This window comes from Nesoenas mayeri (genome assembly GCF_963082525.1).
Source record: "Nesoenas mayeri genome assembly, contig: SCAFFOLD_153, whole genome shotgun sequence".
Lineage (NCBI taxonomy): Eukaryota > Metazoa > Chordata > Aves > Columbiformes > Columbidae > Nesoenas > Nesoenas mayeri.
The window spans coordinates 1-24,587 of NW_027660039.1; the positions used below are offsets into that span (position 1 = coordinate 1).

The 24,587-nt window shown below is 66.0% G+C and overlaps 1 protein-coding gene and 1 long non-coding RNA gene across 4 annotated transcripts in view; one reads left to right on the forward strand and one right to left on the reverse strand.

Annotated features, from left to right (window-relative positions):
- Positions 1–85: 85 nt before the first annotated feature.
- Positions 86–1,858, forward strand: LOC308052303. Of its 3 annotated transcripts, XR_013923559.1 has the most exons (4): positions 86–707; positions 749–963; positions 1,063–1,109; positions 1,218–1,858. It is a non-coding gene; the product is annotated as an uncharacterized lncRNA (long non-coding RNA). The 3 variants fall into 3 exon arrangements; XR_013923557.1 differs by lacking the exon at positions 1,063–1,109 and having other exon boundaries at positions 749–970; positions 1,151–1,858; XR_013923558.1 differs by having other exon boundaries at positions 1,063–1,858.
- Positions 1,859–2,365: 507 nt separating this feature from the next.
- The window catches only part of LOC308052302 (serine/threonine-protein kinase MARK2-like), a gene marked incomplete at its 3' end in the record, with an annotated part of 49,395 nt that continues 27,173 nt past the window's right edge, over positions 2,366–24,587 (reverse strand). The window contains 9 exon segments of the mRNA XM_080364396.1: positions 2,366–2,385; positions 2,388–2,633; positions 2,636–2,718; positions 13,448–13,492; positions 13,734–13,760; positions 16,945–17,210; positions 17,212–17,218; positions 22,009–22,106; positions 23,734–23,936. Coding sequence (XP_080220522.1) covers positions 2,366–2,385; positions 2,388–2,633; positions 2,636–2,718; positions 13,448–13,492; positions 13,734–13,760; positions 16,945–17,210; positions 17,212–17,218; positions 22,009–22,106; positions 23,734–23,936 — 995 coding nt within the window.

Below are 24,587 nucleotides of genomic sequence, written 5' to 3' on the forward strand. Positions count from 1 at the left end.
TGGTCTATACTGGGAACACTGGTCACAGTCAACGGGTCTTTCTGGAAAGATTTTAATGTAGAACCTGGAAAATCCAGTGGGGGGCGGGCCGGAGGGGGGTGGGGCCAACATTTAGCCCCTCCCCCATCCGCCGAAGGGTGGGGCCCGTGGGAGGGGCTTCAGGACCCCGCCCCTCGGGGGCGGGGCTACAGCAGTTTAAAGGGGCCATGACCCCCAGAGCAGCAGAACCGCCCCCACCCCCACCCCCCCCGGCCCTTCCTGAGTGCTGGGGGAGGGGACATCCCCGTGTTCCCCCCTCGTGCCATCAGGATGTCCCCATGTCCCCTAAGGCACCGGGAGGGGAGTGGGGGGGGGGCCGGGTCAACCCCATGGGGACAAAAAGGCCCCAGACGGTCCCTGGGGACCCCGTAAGGCTTTGGGGACATCCCCGCGGGTCCCTGGGCCACCCGGGTGTCCCCACGGGCTTCTGGACCCCAAGAACGTGCCCACAGGTCCCAGGGCCATCCAGGACGTCCCCATCAAGTCCCGGGTCACACAATGTCCCCTGAGGGCCCCGGGCCATCCAGGACGTCCCCAAAGGTCCCCAGGGCATCCAAGGTGTCCCAGATCCATCCTAGGTCCATCTAGAACAGCCCCCAGATCCTCCAGGGGGTCCCAGGTCCATGCAAGACGTCCAGATCCATCCAAGGTGTCCTCAGATGTCCCAGGTCCATCGGAATGTCCCCAGGTCCGTCCAAGACGTCCCCAGGTCCATCCAAGGGGTCCCAGGTCAATCCAAGAGTCCCAGGTCCATGTGGAATGTCCCCGGGTCCATCCAAGACATCCCAGATCCGTCCCAGGTCCATCCAAAATGTCCCCAGGTTCATCTAGAGGTCCCAGGTCCATCCTAGATCCACCTAAGCTGTCCCAGATCCATCCCAGACATCCTGGGTCCATCTAAGATGTCCCAGGTCCATCCAAGATGTCCCGGGTCCCATCCCAGATCCATCCAAGACATCCCAGGTCCATCCAAGATGTCCCAGATCCATCTAACATGTCCCAGATCCATCTAACATGTCCCAGGTGTCCAGATCATCCAAGACACCCCAGGTCCATCCCAGATGTCCCAGGTCCATCCAAGGACGTCCCAGATCCATCTAAGACGTCCCAGATCCATCTAACATGTCCCAGGTGTCCCAGATCCATCAAGACACCCCAGGTCCATCCCAGACGTCCAGGTCCATCCAAGACATCCCAGGTCCATCCAAGACGTCCCAGATCCATCTAAGACATCCTGGGTCCATCTAAGATGTCCCAGGTCCATCCCAGGTCCATTCAAGATGTCCCAGATCCATCCCAGGTGTCCCAGATCCATCCAAGGTGTCCAGGTCCATCCCAGGTGTCCCAGATCCATCCAAGATGTCCCAAATTCATCTAAGACGTCCCAGATCCATCCAAGATGTCCCAGGTCCATCCAAGACGTCCCAGGTCCATCCCAGATCCATCCAAGATGCCCCAGGTCCATCCAAGACGCCCCAGGTCCATCCAAGACGTCCCAGGTCCATCCAAGATATCCCAGATCCATCTAAGACGTCCCGGGTCCATTCAAGATGTCCCAGATCCATCAAGACGTCCCAGGTCCATCCAAGATTGTCCCAGATCCATCTACGACGTCCCGGGTCCATCTAAGACGTCCCAGATCCATCCAAGACGTCCCGGGTCCATCTAAGACGTCCCAGATCCATCCAAGACGTCCCAGATCCATCCAAGATGTCCCAGATCCATCCAAGACGTCCAAGGTCCATCCAAGATGTCCCAGATCCATCCAAGATGCCCCAGATCCATCTAAGACGCCCCAGATCCATCCAAGACGTCCCAGATCCATCCCAGGTGTCCCAGATCCATCCAAGATGTCCCAAATTCATCTAAGACATCCCAGATCCATCCAAGATGCCCCAGGTCCATCCAAGATGCCCCAGGTCCATCCAAGACGTCCTGGGTCCATCCAAGATGCCCAGGTCCATCCAAGACGTCCCAGATCCATCCAAGACGCCCCAGGTCCATCCAAGACGTCCTGGGTCCATCCAAGATGTCCCAGATCCATCTAAGACGTCCTGGGTCCATCCAAGATGTCCCAGATCCATCTAAGACGCCCCAGGTCCATCCAAGACGTCCTGGGTCCATCCAAGACGTCCCAGATCCATCCAAGATGTCCCAGATCCATCCAAGACGTCCCAGGTCCATCCAAGACGTCCTGGGTCCATCCAAGATGTCCCAGATCCATCCAAGATGTCCCAGATCCATCCAAGACGCCCAGATCCATCCGAGCCGTCCCCCGCACTCTCACACCCATCCCCCTGTCCATCCGTCCATCCATCCGTCCCGCTCAGAGCTTGAGCTCGTTGCCACCTTGGAGGCGATGTTCTTGAAGGCCATGGAGGTGCCGGCGATGCGCTTGAAGCGGACGCCGTTGAGCGAGAGGCGCGGCAGCTTGCACACCTCCATCTCCCACTGCACGAAGGAGTCGTGGCCGGGCGCGCCGTGGGCGCAGAGCAGCACGAAGCGCTCCTGCGGCTCGCAGCGGCAGCTGTTGGCGTCCAGCACCTTGCGGATCTCGCGCAGCATCTCGCCCGGCTCCAGCGCGCTCGTGGTTTCATGCTCCAGGTGAAGCGCAGCGAGCGCGGTTTGGCCTCGCGGAGGGTGGCGGGGGTGGTGGTGGAGGGGGCGGTGGGGGTTGGGGGCGGCGGTGGCGGCGTCGCGAGGGGGTTTGTCCGGAGCTACGGCGGGTCTGGGGGACACACAGGGTCAGTGGGGGGAGGGGAGGTGGGGACAGTTGGGATGGTTGGGGATGGTGGGGACTATGTGGGACAATGGGTGGATGGGGGGACAGTGGGGATGGGGGGGCAGTGGGGATGGGGGGACAGTGGGACAGTGGGATTATGGGGGCAGTGGGGGGCGGTGTCACATAGGGGGTTTGTCCGGAGCTACGGTGGGTCTGGGGGACACACAGGGGTCAGTGGGGGGGAGGGGGAGGTGGGGACAGTGGGACAGTGGGGAATGGTGGGGACTATGTGGGGGGATGGTAGGGGGCAGTGGGGATGGGGGACAGTGGGGTGATGGGGGTGGCAATGGGGACAGTGGGCAGATGGGGGGGACAGTGGGGGATGGAGGGGACAGTGGGGGAGGGGGGGGACAGTGGGGGATGGAGGGGACAGTGGGGGAGGGGGGGGACAGTGGGGATGGGGGGCAGTGGGGGGCGGTGTCACAAGGGGGTTTGTCCGGAGCTACGGCGGGTCTGGGGGACACACAGGGGTCAGTGGGGGGAGGGGAGGTGGGGACAGTGGGATGGTGGGGACAGTGGGGATTATGGGGGGCAGGGGGGGGCAGTGGGGTGCGGTGTCACAAGGGGTTTGTCCGGAGCTCGGCGGGTCTGGGGACACACAGGGGTCAGTGGGGGGAGGGGAGGTGGGGACAGTTGGGGTGGTTGGGGGATGGTGGGGACTAAGTGGGACAATGGGTGGGATGGGGGACAGTGGGGATAGGGGGGCAGTGGGGACAGTGGGGACAGTGGGGATTATGGGGGGCAGTGGGGGTGCGGTGTCACAAGGGGGTTTGTCTGGAGCTATAGTGGGTCTGGGGGACACACAGGGGTCAGTGGGGGGGAGGGGCAGGTGGGGACAGTTGGGGTGGTTGGGGGATGGTGGGGACTATGTGGGACAATGGGTGAGATGGGGGGACAGTGGGGATGGTAGGGGGCAGTGGGGATGGGGGACAGTGGGGACAGTGGGGATTATGGGGGGCGGTGGGGGGCGGTGTCACGAGGGGGTTTGTCCGGAGCTATAGTGGGTCTGGGGGACACACAGGGGTCAGTGGGGGGGAGGGGGAGGTGGGGACAGTGGGACAGTGGGGGATGTGAGGGACAATGCGGGGGGATGGTAGGGGGCAGTGGGGGATGGGGGGACAGTGGGGGTGATGGGGGTGGCAATGGGGACAGTGGGGCAGATAGGGGGGACAGTGGGGGATGGAGGGGACAGTGGGGGAGGGGGGGGACAGTGGGGGATGGTGGGGGGCAGTGGGGTGCGGTGTCACAAGGGGGTTTGTCTGGAGCTATAGTGGGTCTGGGGGACACACAGGGGTCAGTGGGGGGGAGGGGAGGTGGGGACAGTTGGGGTGGTTGGGGGATGGTGGGGACTATGTGGGACAATGGGTGGGATGGGGGACAGTGGGATGGGGGGGCAGTGGGGATAGTGGGGACAGTGGGGATTATGGGGGGCGGTGGGGGGCGGTGTCACAAGGGGGTTTGTCCGGAGCTACGGCGGGTCTGGGGGACACACAGGGGTCAGTGGGGGGAGGGGGAGGTGGGGACAGTGGGACAGTGGGGGATGGTGAGGACAATGCGGGGGGATGGTAGGGGGCAGTGGGGGATGGGGGGACAGTGGGGGTGATGGGGGTGGCAATGGGGACAGTGGGGCAGATGGGGGGACAGTGGGGGATGGAGGGGACAGTGGGGGAGGGGGGGATGGTGGGGGATGGTGGGGGCAGTGGGGGAGGGGGGGGACAGTGGGGGATGGAGGGGACATTGGGGGGGATGGTAGGGGGCAGTGGGGGATGGGGGGACAGTGGGGGGATGGGGGTGGCAATGGGGACAGTGGGGCAGATGGGGGGGATGGTGGGGGATGGAGGGGACAGTGGGGGATGGGAGGGGACAGTGGGGATGGTGGGACAGTGGGGTGTGGTGTCACGAGGGGTTTGTCCGGAGCTACAGTGGGTCTGGGGGACACACAGGGGCAGTGGGGGGAGGGGAGGTGGGGACAGTGGGATGGTGGGGACAGTGGGGATTATGGGGGCAGGGGGGGACAGTGGGGGGCGGTGTCACGAGGGGTTTGTCCGAGCAGGTCGGTGGTCTGGGGACACACAGGGGCCAGTGGGGGGAGGGAGGTGGGGACAGTGGATGGTGGGACAGTGGGATTATGGGGGGCAGGGGGGGACAGTGGGGTGCGTGTCACAAGGGGGTTTGTCCGGAGCTCGGTGGGTCTGGGGACACACAGGGTCAGTGGGGGAGGGGAGGTGGGGACAGTGGGATGGTGGGACAGTGGGGATTATGGGGGGCAGTGGGGGGCAGTGGGGGGGCGGTGTCACAAGGGGGTTTGTCCGGAGCTACAGTGGGTCTGGGGACACACAGGGGCCTAGTGGGGACGGGGGGTGGGACAGTGGGACAGTGAGGGATGGTGGGGACTGTGGGGACAATGTGGGGGATGATAAGGGACAGTGGGGGGGATGGTAGGGGCAGTGAGGGGATGGGGGGATGGGAGGACAGTGGGGGGGATGGTAGGGGTAGTGGGGATAGTGGGGGATGAGGGGGACAGTGGGGGGCAGTGGGGGGGATGGTAGGGGACAGAGGGGACAGTGGGGATGGGGGGGGCAGTTTGGGGGTGATGGTAGAGGGCAGGGGGGACAGTGGGGATGGGGGGGCAGTGGGGGGGCGGTGTCACAAGGGGGTTTGTCCGGAGCTCGGCGGGTCTGGGGGACACAGAGGGGTCAGTGGGGGGAGGGGAGGTGGGGACAGTTGGGTGGTGGGGACAGTGGGGCAGATGGGGGGACAGTGGGGGATGGGGGGATGGTAGGGGGCAGTGGGGGCGTAGGGAGACATGGGGGCCAGTTGGGGGATGGGGGGGACAGTGGGGGGATGGTAGGGAGCAGTGGGGGGGTGGTGGGGGATGGGGGACAGTGGGGGATGGGGGGGACAGTGGGGGGATGGTAGGGGTGGTGAGGACAGTGGAGGTGGTGGGGGATGGTAGGGGGCAGTGGGGGGGATGGGGGGGGCAGTGGGGACAGTGGGGGGGATGGGGGAACAGTGGGGGATGGGGGGACAGTGGGGATGGGGGGGACAGTGGGGATGGGGGGACAGTGTGAAGGGATGGTAGGGGCGGTGGGGATGGGGGGACAGTGGGGGATGGGGGAACAGTGGGGGGGATGGGGGAACAGTGGGGGGATGGGGGGAACAGTGGGGGGGATGGTAGGGGACAGTGGGGGATGGGGGGGACAGTGGGCAGATGGTAGGGGGCAGTGGGGATGAGGGGAACAGTAGGGGGACAGTGGGGGATGGGGGGACAGTGGGGGGGATGGTAGGGGCAGTGGGAGATGGGGGGAGAGTGGGGGGATGGGGGGGGCAGTGGGAGATGGGGGGAGAGTGAGGGGGATGGGGGGGCAGTGGAGACAGTGGGGCAGATGGGGGGACAGTGGGGGATGGGGGGTACAGCGGGGGCAGTGGGGGATGGGGGGTTGGGGGAGACAGTGGGGGATGGGGGGAACAGTGGCAGATGGGGGGGACAGTGAGGGATGGGGGGACAGTGGGGGGATGGTAGGGGGCAGTGGGGGATGGGGGGGGACAGTGAGGGCGATGGGGGACAGTGGGGGATGGGGGGACAGTGGGGGATGGGGGGGGGACAGTGGGGGATGGGGGGGGGACAGTGGGGGGGATGGTAGGGGGCAGTGGGGATGGGGGACAGTGGGGGGGATGGAGCTGGCAATGGGGACAGTGGGGCAGATGGGGGGACAGTGGGGGAGGGGGGGGACAGTGGGGGATGGAGGGGACAGTGGGGGCGATGGGGGGACAGTGGGGGATGGGGGGGACAGTGGGGACAGTGGGGACAGTGGGGGATTGGGGGGGACAGTGGGGGGGATTGGAGGGGACAGTGGGGGGAATGGGGGGGATGGTAGGGGACAGTGGGGGGCGGTGGGGCGTGGGGGGGGGACAGTGGAGGATAGGGGGGGACAGTGGGGGGCGGTGGGGGGTGGTGGGGACAGTGGGTGCTGGGGGATGGTAGGGGACGGTGGGGGGACAGTGGGGATTGGGGGGGGGAGGGGCAGCATTTCGAGGGGTTTGTCGGAGCCCAGCGGGTCTGGGGGCCATAGAGGGGTGATGGGGGGCAGGGGTGATTGGGGGGTAGGGGGGGGATACTGGGGGTGACACAGGGACCCTGGGGTGACAGGAGGACCCTGGGGGTGACATGAGAACACTGGGGTGTCCTGGGAGCCCATGGGTGTCATGGGGACCCTGGGGGTGACACGAGGGCACTGGGGGTGTCATGAGCACCTGGGGACCCCGGGGGTGTCACAGGGACACTGGAGGTGTCCTGGGAGCCCATGGGGATCATGGGGACCCTGGGGTGACATGGGGACCCTGGAGGTGTCCTGGGAGCCATGGGTGTCATGGGGACCATGGGGTGGCGGGGGGGGACACTGGGGACCCCAGGGGTGACATGGGGACACTGGGGGTGACCTGGGAGCCCATGGGACCCAGGGGTGACACGAGGCGCCCATGGGGACCCTGAGGATGAAACGGGGACCCTGGGGTGGCCTGGGGACCCTAGAGGTGACATGGGGACCCTGGGGGTGACACGAGGTGCCCATGGGGACCCTGAGCATGAAACGGGGACCCTGGGGGTGGCCTGGGGAGCCATGGGTGTCATGGGGACCCTATAGGTGACATGGGGACCCTATAGGTGACCCAGGGACCCTATAGGCGACATGGGGAACCTGGGGGTGACACGAGGCGCCCATGGGTGTCATGGGGACCCTATAGGGGACATGGGGAGCCTATAGGTGACATGGGGACCCCGGGGGTGACACAAGGAGCCCATGGGGACCCTACAGGTGCCATGGGGAGCCTATAGGTCACCCGGGGACCCTATAGGTGACATGGGGAACCTGGAGGTGACACGAGGCACCCAGGGTGTCATGGGGACCCTATAGGGGACATGGGGACCCTATAGGTGACATGGGGACCCTATAGGTGACACAAGGAGCCCATGGGAGCCTATAGGTGTCATGGGGACCCTACAGGTGACCCGGGGACCCTATAGGTGACATGGGGAACCTGGGGGTGACACGAGGCGCCCATGGGTGTCATGGGGACCCTATAGGGGACATGGGGAGCCTATAGGTGCCATGGGGACCCCAGGGGTGACACAAGGAGCCCATGGGGATCCTATAGGGGACATGGGGACCCCAGGGGTGACACGAGGTGCCCATGGGGACCCTGAGGATGAAACGGGGACCCTGGGGGTGGCCTGGGGAGCCCATGGGTGTCATGGGGACCCTATAGGTGACGTGAGGACCCTATAGGTGACCCAGGGACCCTATAGGGGACATGGGGAACCTGGGAGTGACACGAGGCGCCCATGGGTGTTCATGGGGACCCTATAGGGGACATGGGGACCCTATAGGTAACACAAGGAGCCCATGGGGACCCTATAGGTGCCATGGGAGCCTATAGGTCACCCGGGACCCTATAGGTGACATGGGGAACCCGGGGGTGACACGAGGCGCCCATGGGTGTCATGGGGACCCTATAGGGGACATGGGGAGCCTATAGGGACATGGGGACCCCGGGGGTGACACAAGGAGCCCATGGGGAGCCTATAGGTGTCATGGGGACCCTACAGGTGACCCAGGGACCCTATAGGTGACATGGGAACCTGGGGGTGACATGAGGCACCCATGGGTGTCATGGGACCCTATAGGGGACATGGGGAGCCTATAGGTGACATGGGGACCCCGGGGGTGACACAAGGAGCCCATGGGGACCCTATACGTGCCATGGGGACCCTGGGGTGACACAAGGAGCCCATGGGGATCCTATAGGGGACATGGGGACCCCAGGGGTGACACGAGGTGCCCATGGGGACCCTGAGGATGAAACGGGGACCTGGGGGTGGCCTGGGGAGCCCATGGGTGTCATGGGGACCCTATAGGTGACGTGGGGACCCTATAGGTGACCCAGGGACCCTATAGGGGACATGGGGAACCTGGGGGTGACACGAGGCGCCCATGGGTGTTCATGGGACCCTATAGGGGACATGGGGACCCTATAGGTAACACAAGGAGCCCATGGGGACCCTATAGGTGCCATGGGGAGCCTATAGGTCATCCGGGGACCCTATAGGTGACATGGGGAACCTGGGGGTGACACGAGGCGCCCATGGGTGTCATGGGGACCCTATAGGGGACATGGGGAGCCTATAGGTGACATTGGGACCCCGGGGGTGACACAAGGAGCCCATGGGGAGCCTATAGGTGTCATGGGGACCCTACAGGTGACCCAGGGACCCTATAGGTGACATGGGGAACCTGGGGGTGACACGAGGCGCCCATGGGTGTCATGGGGACCCTATAGGGGACATGGGGAGCCTATAGGTGCCATGGGGACCCCAGGGGTGACCAAGGAGCCCATGGGGATCCTATAGGGGACATGGGGACCCAGGGGTGACACGAGGTGCCCATGGAGACCCTGAGGATGAAACGGGGACCCTGGGGGTGGCCTGGGGAGCCCATGGGTGTCATGGGGACGCTATAGGTGACGTGAGGACCCTATAGGTGACCCAGGGACCCTATAGGGGACATGGGGAACCTGGGAGTGACACGAGGCGCCCATGGGTGTTCATGGGGACCCTATAGGGGACATGGGGACCCTATAGGTAACACAAGGAGCCCATGGGGACCCTATAGGTGCCATGGGGAGCCTATAGGTCACCCGGGGACCCTATAGGTGACATGGGGAACCTGGGGGTGACACGAGGCGCCCATGGGTGTCATGGGGACCCTATAGGGGACATGGGGACCCTATAGGGGACATGGGGACCCCGGGGGTGACACAAGGAGCCCATGGGGAGCCTATAGGTGCCATGGGGACCCTATAGGTGCCATGGGGACCCCAGGGGTGACACAAGGAGCCCATGGGGATCCTATAGGGGACATGGGGACCCCAGGGGTGACACGAGGTGCCCATGGGGACCCTGAGGATGAAACGGGGACCCTGGGGGTGGCCTGGGGAGCCCATGGGTGTCATAGGGACCCTATAGGTGACGTGGGGACCCTATAGGTGACCCAGGGACCCTATAGGGGACATGGGGAACCTGGGGTGACACGAGGCGCCCATGGGTGTCATGGGGACCCTATAGGGGACATGGGGAGCCTATAGGTGACATGGGGACCCCCGGGGGTGACACAAGGAGCCCATGGGGACCCTACAGGTGCCATGGGGAGCCTATAGGTCACCCGGGACCCTATAGGTGACATGGGGAACCTGGAGGTGACACGAGGCACCCATGGGTGTCATGGGGACCCTATAGGGGACATGGGGACCCTATAGGTGACATGGGGACCCTATAGGTGACACAAGGAGCCCATGGGGAGCCTATAGGTGTCATGGGGACCCTACAGGTGACCCGGGGACCCTATAGGTGACATGGGGAACCTGGGGGTGACACGAGGCGCCCATGGGTGTCATGGGGAGCCTATAGGTGACATGGGGAGCCTATAGGTGACATGGGGACCCCGGGGGTGACACAAGGAGCCCATGGGGACCCTACAGGTGCCATGGGAGCCTATAGGTCACCCGGGACCCTATAGGTGACATGGGGAACCTGGGGGTGACACGAGGCGCCCATGGGTGTCATGGGGACCCTATAGGGGACATGGGGACCCTATAGGTGACACAAGGAGCCCATGGGGAGCCTATAGGTGTCATGGGGACCCTACAGGTGACCCGGGGACCCTATAGGTGACATGGGGAACCTGGGGGTGACACGAGGCGCCCATGGGTGTCATGGGGACCCTATAGGGGACATGGGGAGCCTATAGGTGACATGGGGACCCCGGGGGGTGACACAAGGAGCCCATGGGGACCCTATAGGTGCCATGGGGACCCTATAGGTGCCATGGGGACCCCAGGGGTGACACAAGGAGCCCATGGGGATCCTATAGGGCACATGGGGACCCCAGGGGTGACACGAGGTGCCCATGGGGACCCTGAGGATGAAACGGGGACCCTGGGGGTGGCCTGGGGAGCCCATGGGTGTCATGGGGACCCTATAGGTGACGTGGGGACCCTATAGGTGACCCAGGGACCCTATAGGCGACATGGGAACCTGGGGGTGACACGAGGTGCCCATGGGTGTTCATGGGGACCCTATAGGGACATGGGGACCCTATAGGTAACACAAGGAGCCCATGGGGACCCTATAGGTGCCATGGGGAGCCTATAGGTCACCCGGGGACCCTACAGGTGACATGGGGAACCTGGGGGTGACACGAGGCGCCCATGGGTGTCATGGGGACCCTATAGGGGACATGGGGAGCCTATAGGTGACATGGGGACCCCGGGGGTGACACAAGGAGCCCATGGGGAGCCTATAGGTGTCATGGGGACCCTACAGGTGACCCGGGGACCCTATAGGTGCCATGGGGACCCTATAGGGGACATGGGGACCCCAGGGGTGACACGAGGTGCCCATGGGGACCCTGAGGATGAAACGGGGACCCTGGGGGTGTCCTGGGGAGCCCATGGGTGTCATGGGGACCCTATAGGGGACATGGGGACCCTGGGGGTGACACAAGGAGCCCATGGGGAGCCTATAGGTGTCATGGGGACCCTACAGGTGACCCGGGGACCCTATAGGTGCCATGGGGACCCTATAGGGGACATGGGGACCCCAGGGGTGACACGAGGTGCCCATGGGGACCCTGAGGATGAAACGGGGACCCTGGGGGTGTCCTGGGGAGCCCATGGGTGTCATGGGGACCCTATAGGGGACATGGGGACCCTGGGGGTGACACAAGGAGCCCATGGGGATCCTATAGGGGACATGGGGACCCCAGGGGTGACACGAGGTGCCCATGGGGACCCTGAGGATGAAACGGGGACCCTGGGGGTGGCCTGGGGAGCCCATGGGTGTCATAGGGACCCTATAGGTGACGTGGGGACCCTATAGGTGACCCAGGGACCCTATAGGGGACATGGGGAACCTGGGGGTGACACGAGGCGCCCATGGGTGTCATGGGGACCCTATAGGGGACATGGGGAGCCTATAGGTGACATGGGGACCCCGGGGGTGACACAAGGAGCCCATGGGGACCCTACAGGTGCCATGGGGAGCCTATAGGTCACCCGGGGACCCTATAGGTGACATGGGGAACCTGGAGGTGACACGAGGCACCCATGGGTGTCATGGGGACCCTATAGGGGACATGGGGACCCTATAGGTGACATGGGGACCCTATAGGTGACACAAGGAGCCCATGGGGAGCCTATAGGTGTCATGGGGACCCTACAGGTGACCCGGGGACCCTATAGGTGACATGGGGAACCTGGGGGTGACACGAGGCGCCCATGGGTGTCATGGGGAGCCTATAGGTGACATGGGGAGCCTATAGGTGACATGGGGACCCCGGGGGTGACACAAGGAGCCCATGGGGACCCTACAGGTGCCATGGGGAGCCTATAGGTCACCCGGGGACCCTATAGGTGACATGGGGAACCTGGGGGTGACACGAGGCGCCCATGGGTGTCATGGGGACCCTATAGGGGACATGGGGACCCTATAGGTGACACAAGGAGCCCATGGGGAGCCTATAGGTGTCATGGGGACCCTACAGGTGACCCGGGGACCCTATAGGTGACATGGGGAACCTGGGGGTGACACGAGGCGCCCATGGGTGTCATGGGGACCCTATAGGGGACATGGGGAGCCTATAGGTGACATGGGGACCCCGGGGGTGACACAAGGAGCCCATGGGGACCCTATAGGTGCCATGGGGACCCTATAGGTGCCATGGGGACCCCAGGGGTGACACAAGGAGCCCATGGGGATCCTATAGGGCACATGGGGACCCCAGGGGTGACACGAGGTGCCCATGGGGACCCTGAGGATGAAACGGGGACCCTGGGGGTGGCCTGGGGAGCCCATGGGTGTCATGGGGACCCTATAGGTGACGTGGGGACCCTATAGGTGACCCAGGGACCCTATAGGCGACATGGGGAACCTGGGGGTGACACGAGGTGCCCATGGGTGTTCATGGGGACCCTATAGGGGACATGGGGACCCTATAGGTAACACAAGGAGCCCATGGGGACCCTATAGGTGCCATGGGGAGCCTATAGGTCACCCGGGGACCCTACAGGTGACATGGGGAACCTGGGGGTGACACGAGGCGCCCATGGGTGTCATGGGGACCCTATAGGGGACATGGGGAGCCTATAGGTGACATGGGGACCCCGGGGGTGACACAAGGAGCCCATGGGGAGCCTATAGGTGTCATGGGGACCCTACAGGTGACCCGGGGACCCTATAGGTGCCATGGGGACCCTATAGGGGACATGGGGACCCCAGGGGTGACACGAGGTGCCCATGGGGACCCTGAGGATGAAACGGGGACCCTGGGGGTGTCCTGGGGAGCCCATGGGTGTCATGGGGACCCTATAGGGGACATGGGGACCCTGGGGGTGACACAAGGAGCCCATGGGGAGCCTATAGGTGTCATGGGGACCCTACAGGTGACCCGGGGAGCCTATAGGTGACATGGGGACCCCGGGGGTGACACAAGGAGCCCATGGGGACCCTATAGGTGCCATGGGGACCCTATAGGTGACCCGGGGACCCTATAGGGGACCCGTCCCCGCACTCACCGCAGCGTCTCCACCCGCTCTTTGCTCTCGGGCTCGTGCGGGTTCCTCGAGAGACAACAAGGGGCACAAATGAGGGGGGGGGACAGCCCCTCCCCCTCCCGCCGCAGGACCCAGGCGTCCGGGCGGACGGACAGACACACACACACACACACACACAGAGGGAGGACGGACGGACGGACGGACGCAGAGCCGAGCGGGGGAGGGGCCATGCGGGGTGGATATGGGGGGTGGGGGAGGGGTGGGGGGTGACATGCGGGGGGACCCAGGCGTCCGGCATGGCCCCTACCTTCTGGCAAACCTGAAAGACAGATTTCTACAAAGACAAACAGAAAAGAGGGCGAGGTTGGGGGGGGGAGGGGCCAGGAGGGAGACACCCCCTCCCCCACACCCCCAGGGACCCAGGCGTCCGGGTGGCCCATCCCCCCCTCCTCACAAATGGGATGGTGTTGGGATAAGGGACCCAGGCGTCCGGATGGTGTTGGGATAAGGGACCCAGGCGTCCGGATGGCCCATCCCCCCCTCCCCACAAATGGGATGGTGTTGGGATAAGGGACCCAGGCGTCCGGGTCCCCATAAGTGGGATGGTGTTGGGATAAGGGACCCAGGCGTTCGGGTGGCCCATCCCCCCCATGCCCCACAAACGGGATGGTGTTGGGACAAGGGACCCAGGCATCCGGGTCCCCATAAGTGGGATGGTGTTGGGTTAAGGGACCCAGGCGTCCGGGTCCCCATAAGTGGGATGGTGTTGGGTTAAGGGACCCAGGCGTCCGGGTCCCCATAAGTGGGATGGTGTTGGGATAAGGGACCCAGGCGTTCGGGTGGCCCATCCCCCCCATGCCCCACAAACGGGATGGTGTTGGGATAAGGGACCCAGGCATGCGGGTCCCCATAAGTGGGATGGTGTTGGGTTAAGGGACCCAGGCGTCCGGGTCCCCATAAGTGGGATGATGTTGGGATAAGGGACCCAGGCGTCCGGGTCCCCAAAAGTGGGATGGTGTTGGGATAAGGGACCCAGGCGTCCGGGTCCCCATAAGTGGGATGGTGTTGGGATAAGGGACCCAGGCGTCCGGGTGTCCCATCGCCCCCCTGCCCCACAAATGGGATGGTGTTGGGATAAGGGACCCAGGCGTCCGGGTCCCCACAAGCGGGATGGTGTTGGGATAAGGGACCCAGGTGTCCGGATGGTGTTGGGATAAGGGACCCAGGCATCCGGGTCCCCACAAGCGGGATGATGTTGGGATAAGGGACCCAGGCGTCCGGGCGTCCCATCCCCCCCTCCCCACAAATGGGTGGTGTTGGGATAAGGGACCCAGGCGTCCGGGGCCGCGCTCCCCTCTCCCCCGCCCCCTGGTGTCCCCTCCCCAGCTCTGTGGTGTCACACGGCGGGGGGACATGGGGACAGTGGCCCTGAGGGGACATGGAGGGGACGTGGAGGAGCCTGGGGGGACAAGGACAAGGGAGGGACAAAGGGGACACCAAGGGGACATGTGGGGGACAGACGGGGGACATGTGGGGACACCAGGGGGTCACAGAGGGGACATAGGGGGACACTGGGGGGTCACAGGGGGACATATGGGGACACTGGGGGGTGACAGAGGGGACACCGAGGGGTTAACGGGGGTCATAGAGGGGACATGTGGGGACACCGAGGGGTCACGGGGGTCACAGAGGGGACACATGGGGACACCGGGGACATGGGGGGACACTGGGGGTCACAGAGGGGACACTGGGGAGTCACAGAGGGGACATGTGGGGACACTGGGGGTCACAGAGGGGACACCAGGGGGACACCAGGGGTCGGGGGGGACACGTGGGGACACTGGGGGGTCACAGGGGGGACATGTGGGGACACTGGGGCTTGCCAAGGGGACATGTGGGGCCACCAGGGGTCACAGAGGGGACATGGGGGGGACACAGAGAAGAGATACTGAGGGGACATGTGGGTCACAGAGGGGACACTGGGGTGACATGAGGGGGACACCGAGAGGACATGGGGGGACACTGGGGTGACACAGGGGTCACACAGGGGACAATGGGGGGTCACCAGGGGTCACAGAGGGGACACAGGTGGGTCACAGAGGACACCACGGGGACATGGGGGGACACCGGGGGTCACAGAGGGGACAGAGGACACTGGGGTGACACGGGGGGACACGAGGGGGACATCGGGGGGTCACAGGGGGACATGTGGGGACACCAGGGTGACACAAAGGACACCGGCTGGTCAGAGGGGGGACATGTGGGGACACTGGGGGTCACAGAGGGGACACGGGGGGGTCACTGGGGGGGTCACAGAGGTGACATGGGGGGGTCACAGAGCGGACATGTGGGGACACTGGGGGTCACAGAGGGGACACTGAGAGGTCACCAGGGGTCACCAGGGGGTCACAGAGGGGACATGTGGGGACACCAGGGCATCACGGTGGGGACATGTGGGGGTCACGGGGGGTCACAGAGGGGACACGGGGGGACACTGGGGGGGTCACAGAGGGGACACCGGGGGGACACCAGGGGGTCACAGAGGGGACATGTGGGGGGTCATCGGGGGGACACTGGGGGGACACTGGGGGGTCACCGGGGGTCACAGAGGGGACATGTGGGGACACCAGGGGTTCACTGGGGGGACATGTGGGGACATGGGGGGTCACAGAGGGGACATGAGGGGGATGCATGGGGACATGTGGGGACACCGGGGGTCACAGGGGGGACATGGGGGGACACTGGGGGTCACAGAGGGGACACTGGGGGGAACACGGGGGGGGACACTGGAAGGTCATGGGGGGTCATGTGGGGACACCAGGGGTCACAGAGGGGACACCGGGGGGACACGGGGGGTCACAGAGGGGACATGTGGGGACACGGGGGGTCACAGAGGGGACACGGTGGGTCACAGAGGGGACACTGGGGGCACACGGGGGGTCACAGAGGGGACATGTGGGGACACCAGGGGGTCACTGGGGGGACATGAGTGGTCATGGGGGGGTCACAGAGGGGACACTGGGGGGTCACGGGGGGTCACAGAGGGGACATGGGGGGGACACGTGGGGTCACGGGGGTCACAAAGGGGACACTGGGGGGTCACAGAGGGGACATGGGGGTCACGGGGGGTCACAGAGGGGTCACAGAGGGGACACGGTGAGTCACAAAGGGGACACTGGGGGGTCACAGGGGGTACATGTGGGGACACCGGGGGTCACAGAAGGGACACGTGGGGACACTGGGGGGTCACAGAGGGGACACTGGGGGTCACAGAGGTGACATGTGGGGACACCAGGGGGTCACGGGGGGACATGAGGGGGATCACAGAGCGGGGTCACCACAAAGGAGGGTCACGGGGGGTCACAGAGGGGGGTCACAGAGGGGACACTGGGGGGTCACAGAGGGGACACTGAGGGGGACACGTGGGGTCACGGGGGGTCACAGAGGGGGGGTTACAGAGGGGGGGTCACAGAGGGGGGGTCACAGAGGGGACACGTGGGGGTGCCAGCCCCCCTCACCTGCGCACGAACTTGGAGGTGAACTTGCTGAAGAGGCTGGCGGGGGCGGGGGGGCCGCGGCGGCCCGGGCCGGCACCCGCGGGGGAGCCGGGGGGGGGCAGGGCGGGGGGCAGCGCGTAGGGCAGGGGGGGCTGGTCCCGCGCCCCCCGCAGCTGCCCCGCGTGGAACGTGCTGCGCGTGGCCACCCCCCGCGGGAACGTGGGCCGCTCCGCCCCCGCCTGGCTCACGTTGTGCGCGGAGGGGGACGCCGCCGGCACGCGGGGGGGGCGCCGCGCTGCGGGGACACGGGGGGGGGGGGGGGTCACCAAAATGCACCCCCAGGGACCCACAGGGACCCCCAGGGACCCCCTGTCACCCCAGAGATCCACAGTCCCCACAAGGACCCCCAGGGATCTGCTGTCACCCCAGGACACACTGTCACCCCAGGGTCCCCCCAAGGACCCCCAGGGACCCCCTGTCATCTCATGGACCCCCTGTCACCCACCAGGTTCCACAGGGACCCCCAGGGACCCCCTGTCACCCCACAGACCCACAGGGACCCCCAGGGACCCCCTGTCACCCCAGGGACCCCTTGTCATCTGAGGGACCCCCTGTCACCCCACAGCCCCCCTAGAGATCCACAGTCCCCATAGGGACCCCCCAAGGACCCCCTGTCACCCCACAGTTCCCACAGGGACTCCCAGGGACCCCCTGTCACCCCACAGACCCCCCAGGGACCCCCTGTCACCCCATAGTCCCCACAGGGACCCCCAGGGACACACTGTCACCCCATAGCCCCCCCAGGAACCCCCTGTCACCCCACAGTCCCCACAGGGACCCACAGTCCCCACGGGGACCCCCAGGGACCCCCTGTCACTCCACAGTCCACACAGGGACCCACAGGGACACCCTGTCACCCCAGGGACCCCCTGTCACCCCACAGCCCCCCCAGGGACCCACAGTCCCCACAAGGACCCCCAGGGACCCCCTGTCACCCCATAAACCCCCAGGGACACACTGTCACCCCATAGCCCCCCCAGGGACCCACTGTCACCCCATAGCCCCCCCAGGGACCCCCTGTCACCCCACAGTTCACACAGGGACCCACAGTCCCCATGGGGACCCCCAGGGACCCCCTGTCATCCCACAGTTCCCACAGGGACCCCCAGGGACACCCTGTCACCCCACAGCCCCCCCAGGGACCCACAGTCCCCACAAGGACCCCCAGGGATCTGCTGTCACCCCAGGACACACTGTCACCCCAGGGTCCCCCCAAGGACCCCCAGGGACCCCCTGTCATCTCATGGACCCCCTGTCACCCACCAGGTTCCACAGGGACCCCCAGGGACCCCCTGTCACCCCATAGACCCACAGGGACCCCCAGTCACCCCACAGTCCCCACAGGGACCCCCAGGGACACACTGTCACCCCATAGCCCCCCCAGGGACCCCTGTCACCCCACAGTTCCCCCAGGGACCCACAGTCCCCATAGGGACCCACAGGGACACCCTGTCACCCCACAGACCCCCAGGGACCCTCAGGGACCCCCTGTCACCCCAGGGACCCCCCAAGGACCCCCAGGGACTCCCTGTCACCCCACAGTTCACACAGAGACCCCCAGGGACACACTGTCACCCCATAGCCCCCCAGGGACCCCCAGGGACCCCTTGTCATCTCAGGGACCCCCTGTCACCCCACAGACCCCCCAGGAACCCCCAGGGTCCCAGTGTCACCCCACAGCCCCCCAGGGACACAATGTCACCCCCCAGGGTCCCAGTGTCACCCCACAGCCTCCCCAGGGACCCGCTGTCACCCCACAGGGACCCACTGTCACCCCAAAACCCCCCCAGGGACACAATGTCACCCCACAGGGACCCACTGTCACCCCACAGCCCCCCAGGGACACAATGTCACCCCACAGGGACCCACTGTCACCCCACAGCCCCCCAGGGACACACTGTCACCCCACAGCCCCCCCAGCGTCCCATTGTCACCCCACAGGGACCCACCGTCACCCCACAGCCCCCCCAGGGTCCCACTGTCACCCCCCAGGGACCCGTTGTCACCCCACAGCCCCCCAGGGACCCAGAGTCACCCCAAACCCCCCCCCAGGGACCCACTGTCACCCCACAGACCCCCAGGGACCCACTGTCACCCCAAACCCCTGGGGGCCCAGGGAGGGGACACCAGCCCCCCAAGTCACCCCAAATGACAGGGGGTCAGCAAGAGGCACACGGGGACCCCCCCAAACCATCCCGGGGGTCCCCCCAGAACACGGAGCCCCATGGGGGGTGGGGGGTCCTTGCCTGGGCCGGGGGGGCTCGCTGGGGGCGTCGGGTTTGGGGTGCTGGCGGGAGCGGGGGGGGACCCCGGGGGAGGGCCGGCTAGGAGACAAAACGGGGGGCAGGGGGTTATGGGGTGCGGGGATGGAAATGGGGGCCTGGGGGTGCCCCCCATGGGATGGGGATGGAAAGGGGGGGTCCTTGGGGTCCCCCCCATGGGATGGGGATGGAAAGGGGGTCCCTTGGGGTCCCCCCATGGGATGGGGATGGAAAGGGGGGGTTCCTTGGGGTCCCCCACATGGGATGGGGATGGGAAGGGGGGTCCTTGGGGTGCCCCCCACCCATGGGATGGGGATGGAAAAGGGGGGGTCCTTGGGGTTCCCCCCATGGGATGGGGATGGAAAGGGGGGTCCTTGAGGTGCCCCCCACCCATGAGATGGGGATGGAAAGGGGGGGTCCTTGGGGTGCCCCCCATGGGATGGGGATGGAAAGGGGGGGTCTTTGGGGTCCCACACATGGGATGGGGATGGGAAGGGGGTCCCCCCCATGGGATGGGGATGGGAAGGGGGTCCCCCCCATGGGATGGGGATGGAAACGGGGGCCTGGGGGTGCCCCCCATGAGATGGGGATGGGAAGGGGGGTCCTTGGGGTGCCCCCCACCCATGGGATGGGGATGGAAAAGGGGGGGTCCTTGGGGTCCCCCCCATGGGATGGGGATGGAAAGGAGGGGTCCTTGGGGTCCCACACATGGGATGGGGATGGAAAGGGGGTCCCCCCATGGGAGGGGGATGGAAAGGGGGTCCCTGGAGTCTCCCCCACCCATGGGATGGGGATGGAAAGGGGGGTTCCCCATTGGATGAGGATGGGAAGGGGGGTTCCCCATTGGATGAGGATGGAAAGGGGGTCCCCCCATGTGACGGGGATGGAAAGGGGGGTCCCTGGGAATGGGGGTGGTAAGGGGGGTCTCCCTGGGGATTGTGATAGAAATGGGGGTCCCCCCATGGGATGGGGATGGAAAGGGGGGTTCCCCCATGGGATGGAAACTGGGGTCCCCTGGGGATGGTGATGGAAAGGGGGGTTCCCCCCATTGGATGGGAAGGGGGGGAGTCCCCCTGGGGATGGGAAGGATGGGAAAGGGGGTCCCTGGGGTGCCCCCCACCCATGGGATGGGGATGGAAAGGGGGGTCCCCCTGGGGATGGGAAGGGGGGTCCTTGGGGTGCCCCCCACCCATGGGATGGGAAGGGGGTCCCCGATACCCATGGGATGAGGATGGAAAGGGGGGTTCCCCTGGGGATGAGGATGGAAAGGGGGTCCCCCCATGTGACGGGGATGGAAAGGGGGTTCCCCATGGGACGGGGATGGAAAGGGGGGTTCCCCCATGGGATCATGATGGAAATGGGGGTCCCCCATGGGATGGAGATGGAAAGGGGGGTTCCCCCCATTGGATGGGGATGGAAAGGGGGGTCCCTGGGGATGGAAAGGGGGGTCCCTGGGGTGCCCCCATCCATGGGATGGGGATGGAGAGGGGGGTTCCCCCCACTGGATAGGAAGGGGGTTCCCCCATGGGATGAGAGGATGGAAAGGGGGGTTCCCCACTGGATAGGAAGGGGGGTCCCCCATGTGACGGGGATGGGAAAGGGGGTCCCCCCATGGGACGGGGGTGGGAAGGGGGGTCCCCCTGGGGATTGTGATGGAAATAGGCGTCCCCCCATGGAATGGGGATGGGAAGGGGGTTCCCCCATGGGACGGGGACGGAAAGGGGGGTTCCCCATTGGATGAGGATGGAAAGGGGGGTCCCCTCATGGGAGGGGGATGGAAAGGGGTGTCCCTGGAGTCCCCAAACATGGGATGGGGGTGGGAAGGGGGTTCCCCTCATTGGATAGGAAGGGGGTTCCCCCATGGGATGGGGATGGAAAGGGGGGTTCCCCATTGGATGAGGATGGAAAAGGGGTTCCTCCATGGGATGGGAAGGGGGGTCCCCCATGGGATGGGGATAGAAAGGGGGGTTCCCCCCATTGGATAGGAAGGGGGTTCCCCCATGGGATGAGGATGGAAAGGGGGGTTCCCCATTGGATGAGGATGGAAAGGGGGTTCCTCCATGGGATGGGAAGGGGGGTCCCCCATGGGATGGGGATGGAAAGGGGGGTTCCCCCCATTGGATAGGAAGGGGGTTCCCCCATGGGATGGGGATGGAAAGGGGGGTTCCTCCATGGGATGGGAAGGGGGTTCCCCTATGGGATGGGGATGGAAAGGGGGGTTCCCCCCATTGGATAGGAAGGGGGTTCCCCCATGGGATGGGGATGGAAAGGGGGGTTCCCCATTGGATGAGGATGGAAAGGGGGTTCCTCTATGGGATGGGGATGGAAAGGGGGGTTCCCCATTGGATAGGAAGGGGGTTCCCCCATGGGATGGGGATGGAAAGGGGGGTCCCTGGGGATGGGAAGGGGGGTCCCCCATGGGATGGGGATGGGAAGGGGTGTTCCCCCATGGGATGGGGATGCAAATGGGGGCCCCTGGAGTCCCCAAACATGGGATGGGGGTGGGAGGAGAGGTCCTTTGGGGTGCCCCCCACCCATGGGATGGGAATGGAAAGGGGGTCCCTGGTGTCCCCCCTACAGGATGGGGATGGAAAGGGGGGTCCCTGGGGATGGAAAGAGAGGTCCCTTGGGGTGCCCCCCACCCATGTGATGGGAATGGAAAGGGGGGTTCCCCATTGGACGAGGATGGAAATGGGGGTCCCCCTGGGGATGGGGATGGAAAGGGGGGGGTCCCTGGGGATGGGGGGGTCCCGGCTGGGGGTACCTGTCCTTGCCGTTGTGCAGGGGGCTGTGTGCCGGGCCGGCGCGCTCCAGCAGGGGGGAGTTGCGGCTGCGGGTGGTGCCGGTGGACAGGACGCTGTTCTGGGGGGGCAACGGGGACGTTGGGGTGCGGGGGCGGAGCCGCAGAGGGGCCCCCCCAAAGCGCCAAGGGGTTTGGGGACCCAGAGGAGTCGGGGTGACCCTGAGAGAAATGGGTGTGGGGGGATGGGACCCTATGCTCACAGCCTCAAGGGGACCCAGGCGTCCGGGACACCCCCACACCCACAAAGAACATCACCCCCCACCCAACCAGGGGACCCAGGCGTCCGGGTACCTCACAGGACCTCACCCCCACCCAACCAGGGGACCCAGGTGTCCGGGACCCACATGCACCCCCCATAAAGGAACTAACCACTCTACCCAACCAGGGGACCCAGGCATCCGGGTACCCCACACCCACAAAGAACATCACCCCCCAACCCAACCAGGGGACCCAGGCGTCCGGGACACCCCACAGGACCTCACCCCCCACCCAACCAGGGGACCCAGGCATCCGGGTACCCCCACAGGACCTCACCCCCCAACCCAACCAGGGGACCCAGGCGTCCGGGATCCCCCACAGGACCTCACCCCCACCCAACCAGGGGACCCAGGCGTCCGGGATCCCCCACAGGACCTCACCCCCCAACCCAACCAGGGGACCCAGGCGTCCGGGACCCCACAGGACCTCACCCCCACCCAACCAGGGGACCCAGGCGTCCGAGATCCCCACAGGACCTCACCCCCACCCAACCAGGGGACCCAGGCGTCCGGGATCCCCCACAGGACCTCACCCCCACCCAACCAGGGGACCCAGGCGTCCGGGACCCCCCACACCCACAAAGAACATCACCCCCAACCCAACCAGGGGACCCAGGCGTCCGGGACCCCCATGCACCCCCACAAAGGACCTTACCCCCCCACCCAAGCAGAGGACCCAGGCATCCGGGACACCCTCCACCCCCAAAGGGCCTCAGCCCCCACCCAACCAGGGGACCCAGGCGTCCGGGACCCCTACCCCAACCCTTGCCTTGTCAAAGCAGGGGACCCAGGCGTCCGGGGACCCAGGCGTCCGGGACACCCCCCACCCCCCAGAGGATCTCACCCCCACCCAACCAGGGGACCCAGGCGTCCGGGACCCCTACCCCAACCCTTGCCTCGTCAAAGCAGGGGACCCAGGCGTCCGGGACCCCTACCCCAACCCTTGCCTCGTCAAAGCAGGGGACCCAGGCGTCCGGGGACCCAGGCGTCCGGGACACCCCCCACCCCCCAGAGGATCTCATCCTCACCCAACCAGGGGACCCAGGCGTCCGGGTACCCCACAGGATGTCACCCCCCAACCCAACCAGGGGACCCAGGCATCCGGGACCCACATGCACCCCCCACAAAGGACCTAACCATCCCACCCAAGCAGGGGACCCAGGCGTCCGGGACCCCCATGCACCCCCACAAAGGACCTTACCCCCCCCACCCAAGCACAGGACCCAGGCGTCCAGGATCCCCCCACACCCACAAAGGACATCACCCCCCACCCAACCAGGGGACCCAGGCGTCCGGGTACCCCACAGGACCTCATCCCCTTCCAACCAGGGGACCCAGGCGTCCGGGACCCCTACCCCAACCCTTGTCCCGTCAAAGCAGGGGACCCAGGCGTCCGGGGACCCAGGCGTCCGGGCGCCCCCCAACTCACCGTGGATGGGGAGGGGGTGCCCTTGGCTCTGTCCAGGCTGGGCAGGGGGCTGGGGGGCACCTTGGCGGTGCTGCCCGCCCGCCGCCCCCCATCTTCCTCACCGCCCCCCCCTCCTCCTCCTCCTCCTCCTCCTCGCTTGTTCTCCGCATTGGCCGCCTGCGTCTTCTTACAATAGGAGGCCGAGGCGGGGATGGACAGACCGGCTGGGTGGGACAGACGGACAAATGGAGTCTGGGGATGCCCCCCCCAAAGTCAAAGGGACCCCCCTGTTTCACCCCCTCCACCCGCAGGGACCCAGGCGTCCGGGATCCCCCTCTCAGCTCCTGCCCAATGAGTGGACCCAGGCATCCGGGAAGCCCCCCCCCACACACAAGGGACCTCACCCCCCAGCCAAGCAGGGGACCCAGGCGTCCGGGGACCCCACAGGACATCACCCCCACCCAACCAGGGGACCCAGGCATCCGGGGACCCCACAGGACATCACCCCCCACCCAAGCAGGGGACCCAGGCGTCCGGGAGGGACCCAGGCGTCCGGGACACCCCACAGGACCTCACCCCCACCCAACCAGGGGACCCAGGTGTCCAGGGCAGACCCCCCCCGCCCCCGGCCATGGACCCAGGCGTCCGGGTACCCACAGGACCTCACCCCCCACCCAACCAGGGGACCCAGGCATCCGGGAGGGACCCAGGCGTCCGGGACACCCCACAGGACCTCACCCCCACCCAACCAGGGGACCCAGGCGTCCGGGTACCCCACAGGAACTCACCCCCCAACCAACCAGGGGACCCAGGCGTCCGGGTACCCCACAGGACCTCACCCCCACCCAACCAGGGGACCCAGGCGTCCGGGTACC